Genomic DNA, 10,357 nt, shown 5'->3' with positions numbered 1-10,357 from the left:
GTATTATAAATGAGCTTTAGGCATCATATATACTCTTCCGGCTAAGTTATGAAGCATACTTGGCGCATAGTCCGCATATGCACCTTCAACGAAGTACCCCTCCCTATATATGTCTTAATGGAATTTCTACAAGTATGTTTTAGGGACCAAAATGACATGTTTGCTTCACTGTTCATTCGCAATGATTGCGCACAATGATTGCATACAATGATTGCTCAACATTCGTTCGGCCAGCCCTTCCTGTCACACTCTGTCGTATTGCACAATGATTGTGCAACACTGGTTCTCGCTACCGCACAATGATTGCGCGGCATTCTCTTTGGTGCACTGCATAATGACTATGCAATATTCTCTCGTCCAGCCCTCTCTGGTCTGATGCACAATGATTGTGCGATATTGGCTCTAGGCCAATAACTTTCGTAATGCGCAATAATTACGCTGCAAGCTCAAGGCCACCTACCCAACTGGCCTAATGCATCATGATGATGCGAGATTTGGCTCTTGGAAAAATGCTACACACAATGCGCCATTTTGGCGTGGTATTGGCCTTAAGCCAATCTACCTCTTGTCAAGCAACAAAAGCTTTGAATGAAGCTTCATCTCAGGCCATGGCGCATCTTTTAGCACGCGCCATGCTAAAAACACAGGGTGTTACATTATCTTTTCTTCCTTTGTTCAAAGACAAACAAGACAAAAAAAAAACAAAAGCAAATAAGTAAAAACGGTTGGGAAATCTAGACATAACCAAGCCGTGACACTTAACACGGCTAGGAAAAATTTACAGTCCCATACGCAAAAACAATTACGGATGGAATATTTAGTAGTCGACCTAGACGTAAAACGAATAACGGGTAGGAAACATAATTTGCGTCTTGGTTACTGAAATTACGGATAGGAAAACCTGTACGTGAAAGATACAGATGGTTTAATTTTCAGTACGGTAACAAAAATGGCTAGGAATAACCTAAACGTTACACACTAAATGGCTAGGAAATAAAAGTTACGGTTTGGGAACAAAATTACGGATAGGAAAAACCTAGACGTAAACACTACCGCTGAAAAAAAAATCGAACACAGTAGAATATACAGCTAGGAATAACCTAGCCGTAAACAACTTGTTGCGGATATGATTCCTGAATCTCGTACGCATCGACTATTTTACGGCTGGAAGTTCTTATAGATCCCAACCGTCAGACATATTTACAGCTGGGTATTCTTAGAGATCCCAACCGTGAGACTCATTTACGGCTGGGAAAACAAGAACTCCCAGCCATAAGTAGTTTCAGAAACAGTTTTTTCAGACATAAAATTTTCGAAACCAACTGAATAATCAATAAAACGCTTAAATAAAGAGTGGGGTTTTCAATTCATACCTTATTGCAGTCATATCAGGAGTCTCTGCGACTGGTTCATCTCCTTCATTCGCTTCTTCTTGATCTTCAGTTTCATCTTCAGTTGATGAAGTTGATTTCTCTGCTTCAGGAGGAGGCGGATTCGACGAAGATTGACCTAGCTTTTCCTTTGTCTTCATGGTTTTATACAATGAATTTAATCGACGATTAATCGTTTCAAACGAAGAATGGAAGAAGAAGAAAAAAAACAGAAAGAAGGAGAATATGAGAAGAAGAAGGGGCGACGTTTTTTTTTGTTTTAACGATTTTTCCGTTCTTTTTAATTAGATTAGCTAGTTAATGAAAGGGTTAAAAGGTAATAAATTAAAATGATTGAGGATATTTTTGAGGTTTTACATAAATTTGGTCTCCCCATATCATGTTTTAGTTGCAATTAGTATTTTAATCCCCAAAAGCTAAGCCCCCTGTGTCCCAATAATATAATTCTTCTACAAATGTTGGTGGTGCGGTTTTTACGCCTTACAAGTTACAACCATGTAAAAAAAAATTAATATATATATATATATATGAGAAAACCGGTTTTACGGAAATGCTATTCATCTCCCTATTCTCCACCTCCCTACTCTGCTCCCTCCAATCTACACCACACATGTAGGATTTGAATCACATTCAGGTACTGGTAGGATTCACCATTTTCTAGATGTGGGGTTTAGATTAGAGGGAGCAGACACGCCATCAAAATTATGAACCCGAAAAAAATACAAAAATTAGAAAGAAAAGAAAAACACACTAACACAACTTTTTTTTCCAGTGCTTATTAAAAGAACTTTTCCCGAGCGACGCTACAACTAGTGAACGTTCTCTTAATCTCTCTCGTTTTCTCTCTCCCAAAAAGACTTTATCTTCTTCTTCCTCTCTCTCTTTACGAACTGTAAATTCTCTGATTCTCTTTATCGCTCATCAGAATTCTCTTCTCTCTTCCTCTGGTATTTCTCTTACTCTCTAACTGACAGAATGGAATCCCCAGAATCGTACATTACGAGTACGACGCCGAAGACTTCTACAGAAGAGGTCTCACAGAAACAAACACCAGTTCCTGTTAAATCTTCTTCAATTTCAGGTATAAAGATCTGTACGTGCTGATTACGATTTCCTTTTTTTTTCTTGTCTAATATACTTAATTTGGATCATAATTTCGAATACTTTGAATTCTAAATGTGGTTAATTAGAGACTAGAATGCCAGTATTTGCAGAATTAAAACCCTACACATTATAATACGAGGTTTTGATGTTGATTGTTTGGCAATGTGTGTAATTTGATCATTCGAACACATGCATTTACAATTGTTTTGGTATTATTACTGAATTTTGATAAATTGTGAACTATGTGAAATTGAACCACTATTGTGGAATTTGCAGTTGTTTTCTGTTCTAGAAATTGTAAACTGTTAAGGATTTCTATCGAAACACAAAGTGTGATTAAATATCCGAATCGCCTACTTTAATGATGATTTACTCCTAGGTGTAGAGTTTCATATCGTCTAATCCTGTAGATCCAGTAGGTTTACTATCCTTTTGGGACTGAACTCGCAGTGGATTAATTGTGAACTTCACATCTTAGTAGGTTTTTGGGCAGTAGGATTGTGTTAGAAAGTCTCATCATAGTGTAAATTTAGAATGCGGTTATTACTACTACTTAGTTGATGCAATGGAGTTTTAGGTTATCATAGTATTTGTGTCCCAGTTTCGTAAAATGGATATTTTTTGCCTACATTTTATTGATTTAGAATGTTATCTGGATGCACGTTCTGTCTTCTGCTGCCTTTGCATTTAGTTGGCATGAAATATGCCACTCAGTTTCTTTTCCTTTTAAGTATTGTCTTAGCATCATCATTTCATATCAATGAAATTATCCCACATCTGAATACTTGATTCTGTTACGTTTAATGGCAGATGACAAGGAGAGGCCAACATATATTAAGTTCCTCGTATCAAATGCCGCAGCGGGTTCTGTTATTGGAAAGGGCGGCTCAACAATCACTGACTTTCAGTCGCAGTCTGGAGCTCGGATTCAGTTGTCACGCAATAATGAGTTTTTCCCAGGAACTTCTGATAGGATAGTCATGATTTCTGGTGATTTTGGTGAAGTAACTCATGCAATCGAACTTATTCTCTCTAAATTGCTGAGTGAGGTAATCATTATTGCTGTTATTTATTTATTTTTCATCCCTCTGAGAGATGTTCTTTCTCTGTATCAAATTGATGTTCTTCTGTGTGTTACTTGTGCTTGGTAGGTTCACTCTGAAGATGGTGATGATACTCAACCTATATCAAAAGTAAGACTTATTGTTCCAAATAGCTGTTGTGGTGGCATAATTGGCAAGGGTGGATCTACTATAAAGTAAATGCTTGTCAACTGGACTAATGCGCTTCTCGTTTTAATTAAACATCTGCTGCTGTTATTTAAGATCTTGACTTTACAATATTCCTGATAACCAATGTTTTGCGTATTTGAGAATTCATGTCCCAGAAAGTTTCAGCTGTCATGCTTTATAAAGTAGTAATCATTATTTACTTGAAACTGTTTCAGTGAAGTGAGTAAGTTTTTTGAGGATTACATATGCTGATGATATTTTTATGGGCAGATCTTTCATTGAAGAATCTCAAGCTGGCATCAAAATATCTCCTCAGGATCATACTTATGTAGGTTTGAATGATAGGCTGGTGACAGTAACTGGTACTCTAGAGGAGCAAATGCGAGCAATAGATTTGGTTTTCTCGAAGCTCGTGGAAGATGCTCATTACCCACATTCTATGAATACTCCATTTTCATATGCAGGTGTGAAGTTGTTATATTTAATGTTGTTCATGTTTCTCTTTCTATGTCTTCTTTGTACATCCTGCACTCCCTAGTTGAGCATTTTGTATTTCTTAATTGCAATCCACTTGGTTCAATTTGTCATTGATGTGTCCTGTTTGTTTAGAGTCTTTTGTTGGGCGCGTAGGGCACTATTATTGTTTCTGTAGATAAATCCTAATTTTAGAGGGGTTTTGAGCATATTTATGAATAGACAACAAAATTGACATAATATTGGTTTTCGCTGGAAGCTTGAAAGAGACTTATTATGAATGTCAAGTAATTACTCATTAGCATAGTAGCTAGTTTGACATTTTAGAGGTTTCTGAAATGAAAGGTTACTGCTCATTAGCACAGAATTTAGTTTGAGTCCGACTAGTGGACATTAAATCTTCTAAGAAATAGTGTGTTAGCCTTTTAGCATTTACTGGTGTTAGTTTCTTACTCTATTTTCTACTTTGCTCACTTTTGCAAGTAAGATGGTGTCATTCAGTTTCTCTATTTCAGTATATTGAAGCAGTAATAAGATTGCACTAAACCTGGCATCATTTGGTAATGTTTGCTGGTAATCATAATTTGGAAGGACGTAATAGGTGAAATGGCACTGAAAGATGTCCTGCTGCTTTAACTAGAACAGTTAGTGTTCTGTTAGTGTAAGAAACTTGTTGACACGTCCACTTTTGTCGCTGTCACAAAGTAGTGGGAAGTCATGAGCCCGTATGAGTAGGAAAAAAAGACACCTATAGTTTCAAGATGAGCAATTTGATGGTCGCCCATTTTTTCTTAAATTTCTAGGCATGAACTTTTCTGGATATCACGGTTATTCTTATGGATATTTGGTTCCTCCCGCTGGCGCGGCACCATACAACTCAGTAAACTACAGACCAAATGGCAGTAGAGCAAAATATCACAGTAACAAGGTTAGTTCCCTTCTCAATTTCTTTGTAGCCCCACATACATATTTTGATAGTTGAGCAGATTCAGCAGTCTATTTTGACTTCAATGCGAGGTCATTATTTGATCCAAGATGACAACTTAACTTCTAATGATGTCTCAGGAAGATCCGAGTGACTCAGTGACAATTGGCGTTGCTGATGAGCATGTTGGGATTGTTCTTGGACGTGGTGGAAGGAATATAATGGAGATTAATCAGGTTGCGAGTTTGTTTTGGTTTTTTGATAACTCTTAGTAACCACTAATGCTTTTGTTTTCTTGTTAACAAGGATTCCTTTGATCCGCAGGTTAGTGGCGCCAGGATAAAGATATCTGACCGTGGTGATTTCATGGCTGATACACACGATAGGTAAGAACATTATACCTCAATAGTCTTGATTAATCTTATTGTATCTGCACCCTGGTTTTTTGATGTCAAAAGTTATGTTTTGCCAGGAAAGTAACAATCACAGGAACAAAATCAGCGATTCGTGCAGCCGAGAACATGATTAAGCAACGGGTTGCTTCAGTCACTGAGAGTGGGAGGTGATAATCTTTCCTGTTACATCTCTCTGTCTGTCTGTCTCTCTCTCTCGGGTCTGTGGCTAATTTTGTACAGTGAATTCCGATGATAATTTAGGGAAAGCTGAAATATGATGGAGGGCAACTGTTGCTGGATTTTTGATGAGCTAGTATCACCTTGTGGTTCTCGAACAGTAGAACCTAGAATACAACAGTGAGAAGTGCGAAAGTTTTAGGAGTCTTGGAAGGGCCAGCTTAACTGCTCTTGACCTATTTATGTTGCTAGTATAGGCTCTTTGTATACGGTCTGAGTTTTTCTTCTTTTGACAGTTCTTAGCAGCGTATTCAATTATATTGTCATAATGTACCGTGAGATTTTTACTCACTCATCATTGGATATATTATAGTATGAACTAAAGTACTATGTACATTTATATGTGTAACTAGCATTCATGAGAATAAATAGTTCACTTTTAACTTGCAAAGTGCAAACATCCCCTCCCAACCTCTCCACCACCCCTTATTTTCTTTTTCTGAAAGGATTTCATTTTAGGTCTTAGAAACCTTAATTAGTTTTTCATCCATCAGTGATCAGACCACATAATCACCCTTATTTTCCCAAATAACTTTCAGTTCAAGTAAAATTACTGTAGCAGGAAAAAAAAATCTAAAACAATTGCCTAAAACAACATTAATAGCAACAAAATGGATAATCCTTTCTAGGACCCATATGAAAACTTTCATTAGCATCTACTTAATTAATACCATCAATTATTGTCTATTCATCCATCAGAATTACTGCTCAGTATGAAGCTCAAACTTTTCCTGCTTTGTGGAAGTATTTCCTGCTGGAGTATGTCCAAAGAATAAAGCGCAATGACCTATAAGTTTATCTTTCCTAGAGAAAGTAGTTCCACAGGAGCACTGCCATTTAAGATCACCACAGTGCTTCTCATGAGTCCTTAAATCCGAAAGCACTGAAAATTGCTTCTGATTACATCGATTACACACGTACATCTTTGGACAGTGGCTCCTCTTATAATGATTCTTTACACATATCATAGACTTCAGCGGCTGAAACTTGGCATGTTTTTTGTTCCATCTACATCCTTCTTGTGGACATGAATATTTTCTTATTGGAACCAATTTGGAGTAGCATTCTGCATTACTTTCCATTGAGTTAGAATTTCTACTCTTCATTGGATTGCTTAGAGCTGCAGTAGACTCGTATTCTTCTCCATGAGCTCTCATATGCATCCGTAAATTCGCGTCTCTTTTAAACCCTTTTCCACAAATTTGACAATAGTGTGTGTACTTGGCCAACAAATCCGCTGCATCCAATTCGATTAGCTCGTAATTTGTAGGCGAATACCCATCAGTTCTCACCTCTTTCTTTTCAACTTCATTCAATAATCTCATCTCTTCTACAACTACCTTCTTACTGGTGGTGGTAATGTCATCATGAACATTAATAGTATTGTAATTGTTATAGTTGTCACCATACCATTCGAGATGTTCGTCAGAAAAAAAACTGCTGTCTCGACCATTTTCGCTTCCAATTTGAACATGACTTGGATGAGGATCACTGAGTTGCGTTGGTGGCAAACCAACTACTTCATCGTCCACCTTATGAACGCGCCATAATTGATGCACATCATTACTACCCATACCAGCAACATAAGAAGAATTTATATTACTTTCAGTTGTTAAAGCTAACTGTTGACAAGTAAACATCATCGAAGATGCATTCACAATTATCTCTTGAAGTAAAGTTCCGATTCCAGCTATGGCCATTGATACAGATTCAACTGGTTGTTGAATTACTCCTTGATCCTGAGAAAGAACTGCAACATCAACTAAGGTTTGCACTTGATGAACTTTGTCTTTGAGAACTGAAAAACCGTAGAGAAATGCATTTGATTGACATTTATTATCTTCATTACTTGAACTTGTATGATCCTGCAGAGATGATGATGATAATACATCATCTGCTACCCCGTACAAAATTTGCTTAAAACCTGACTTATTAGTGTTCCCTGAAATCATCTTTTTCCTGTGTGTTACCACAATTATTTTTTCTTTTGGGGTATGCCAAAATGTCGAGAGAGATGACTATAATTTTATAATAATGATTCTCCCTCTGTCTTATGTCAATGCATGAAGGTTGTATTGAAGTGAGAGATGAATATATAGAAAACTTGGTCCTTGTAAACCGTAGCTCTGAAATATTACACGCGAGATTCCATTATTAATTAACTTTCTAATCTTGTGTTTTTTATCAAAAAAGAAACGAACTATCTAATCTTGTGCACCTAAGCAATGTAATTAAAAAACCGACCTCGCTATAGCCGAACAGCAGGGCCTAGTCCAGATTTGGGACATGGCGTGTCATAATCTTAATGGTGAAAAGGGGAATAATTCTAATATTGGAATTACAGTGGGGTGAAGATGGGAACGATAAGAGGTCTCAATTGATTATCCCACTTCTGGCTCATGTTATCTATCCCAATTTTTAGAGCTTTCCTTAAAAGACTTCCCTGCACCACTCTCACTCTATGTCATGGCTCTGCGAAAGCCCCATCTCGTTAAAGGATTTCAAATTCGAATTGGTTCACTTGAGGCGTATAAATTAAGATTTTTCTTATTTCCCATCCCCATTTCTCCTATTTCCTATCCCTCTTAAGTCATATCCCCAATTATCCTAAGTACAATCCATATAAATTTTCATATATCCTAAATACTATCTTACTTTTTATTTACACCAACAAAATATCACCTTATAACTAAACATAAAAATCCTAGGTAACAGCAAATCACATTTCCATCGCCTCCATTTCCACCATTGACCATTATCTCTTCTGCTCCTTCTCCACATATCATCACCAGTTCTTTTATAAGTCAATAATAAATAAATAAACAAAGTTAATGAAATATGCATCACCGTGGAGATATTACGGCGAATACAATTTTTGTGGATTTTAAGACAACAAACTATGAGTGCCTCATCTCTCCACAAGACTCCTCCGATACCTGCACATTTGTGTTCGTTGGCCGCACCATCAGTAATGATTGTAACATGTTGGCTTTAAGTTAGTAAGCTATGCTTTTTACTAAGAGGATTAACACAATAGAACATATATAGGTTAGAGAGTCATGTTGGGGATCCAAATTAGTTTTTCACGATCGAAAAATGCATAATAATTTGGTTGATCATTCATTTATAACAGGAGGGTTGTGGGATAGTTTGGAAATCAATGATTAATTAAATTGATTAATAACCACTGAACCTTGTTCAACAGATGAATATAATTAACGTAATCTTCATAAATATTCGATTCATCTAGGGTTGAGATATTTTATCCTAAATTTTCAATAACAGAGTCTTCCGGGATTTATATCTCGGTAGTTTTCGTTGTCTTTTTTAGTAACAAAGAGAGATTAATGAAGAAGAAGACAAATATAATAGTCATAATCAATTTGACTTTTATAGACAGTACATAGGAAAAACCAGGATTGAAAAATAAATTGACTTTCAAAATTTTGAAAGGGATGGGAAATAGGAAAAGGGTTAAAGGACAAAATGCCCCAAAATCGACCCCCTAGGTTTGAAAATGCCGCGGACGTTGGGCAAGAAATCAAAATGCCCCAAAATCGTATCAAAATGCCCCATTTTGTTATGTTTTCCGTTTCAGAGCGTTAAGTGGTCAAATGCGTAAGCATGTGGCCCGCACGTGGAAATCGATTGACATTTATACCCTTCTGTCCACCAAGATGAAAATCTAGGGTCGTATTTTCGTCATTTACTAAGATTGCGACACGTGTCGATTACAAAAATGGACGGCGAGAGATTTTGGGTTTTACATTTACCGATTTTTTTTAAAATGACCACGGTGTCCTATTAGCTAGGATCGCGACACGTGGAACATCCTAGCTAATCAACGGCTAGATTTTCCGACCGTTGTGAGATTCCGACCGTTGTAATAACGGTCATTTTTTTTTGTCTCCCCTGACTTATAAATTGTGAAGATGATCCAACCAAAAATCATTAAAATATTTTTTTTTCTTCATAATGGCTGCTACATCAAGCCAGGAATGTGAGATGTGCAACGAAAGAAATCATCAATCAATTGATTGTCATTGGATCTACACAAGGTGTAAATTAGTTCCTTGTAATGGTATTTATACATCATAAACTAATTTTCTTCAGTTTCACTCATACAAATCATCATACATAAAGGAAATACCCCATTATGAGCATCTATACCTGTTGCTGAAAGCATCACACCACCAAACTTACCAGTTAGGTGAGCTCCATCTAACCCAATAACCATTCTACAACCATTCATAAAACCTTTTATTTGTGCATTATACGCCAAAATGAGACTCTCAAATCTGTTATCTTTATCATCTTTGGACCAGCTGAAATGACCTATGCTCCTTGGGTTCAATGAGGTAGCAGCTATGACCAGTTGTGGTGTTTTTTTGTAACAAGTCTCAAATGTTCCATCCCTTTATGACACATAGAAACCCAATCTTCATAATTCATCTGTTCTTGTGTTTCTTCTTCTTCACTATCATCTCCACCCTCATCCTCACTTTCATCTTCACCATCCTCTTCCTCATCATAGTCCTTAAAGAGAAAGTCAGGCCTGTCATCAGGATGACACTCATCTTGATGTACATTAGGCAAATT

The 10,357-nt window shown here is 36.8% G+C and overlaps 2 protein-coding genes across 2 annotated transcripts; one reads left to right on the top strand and one right to left on the bottom strand.

The window, feature by feature from the left end:
* The first annotated feature begins 2,209 nt into the window (after positions 1–2,209).
* LOC113298715 (protein BTR1-like) lies at positions 2,210–6,145 on the top strand. Its single transcript, XM_026547529.1, has 9 exons — positions 2,210–2,472; positions 3,306–3,544; positions 3,647–3,753; positions 3,998–4,191; positions 5,005–5,129; positions 5,267–5,362; positions 5,451–5,512; positions 5,599–5,688; positions 5,783–6,145. The coding sequence occupies exons 1-9, from the start codon at positions 2,367–2,369 to the stop codon at positions 5,790–5,792; spliced, it is 1,029 nt and encodes a 342-aa protein (XP_026403314.1). The 5' UTR covers positions 2,210–2,366; the 3' UTR covers positions 5,793–6,145.
* A 122-nt stretch (positions 6,146–6,267) lies between these two features.
* On the bottom strand, positions 6,268–7,806 carry LOC113298714 (protein SENSITIVE TO PROTON RHIZOTOXICITY 2-like). Its single transcript, XM_026547528.1, has one exon. It carries the CDS (start codon positions 7,708–7,710, stop codon positions 6,460–6,462), a length of 1,251 nt encoding a protein of 416 aa, XP_026403313.1. The 5' UTR covers positions 7,711–7,806; the 3' UTR covers positions 6,268–6,459.
* Positions 7,807–10,357: the final 2,551 nt, after the last annotated feature.

The sequence above is a fragment of the Papaver somniferum genome, chromosome 7 (assembly GCF_003573695.1).
Source record: "Papaver somniferum cultivar HN1 chromosome 7, ASM357369v1, whole genome shotgun sequence".
Taxonomy (NCBI): Eukaryota; Viridiplantae; Streptophyta; class Magnoliopsida; order Ranunculales; family Papaveraceae; genus Papaver; species Papaver somniferum.
This window is presented reverse-complemented; position numbering and strand designations above follow the sequence as displayed.

Bases quoted from the DNA above. Each gene is read 5' to 3' on its own strand.
- LOC113298714 (XM_026547528.1), bottom strand. From the start codon at position 7,710: ATGATTTCAGGGAACACTAATAAGTCAGGTTTTAAGCAAATTTTGTAC.
- LOC113298715 (XM_026547529.1), top strand. From the start codon at position 2,367: ATGGAATCCCCAGAATCGTACATTACGAGTACGACGCCGAAGACTTCT. The intron at 3,754-3,997 runs GTAAATGCTTGT...TTTTATGGGCAG, and splicing joins AAGGGTGGATCTACTATAAA to ATCTTTCATTGAAGAATCTC. The intron at 4,192-5,004 runs GTGTGAAGTTGT...TTAAATTTCTAG, and splicing joins TACTCCATTTTCATATGCAG to GCATGAACTTTTCTGGATAT.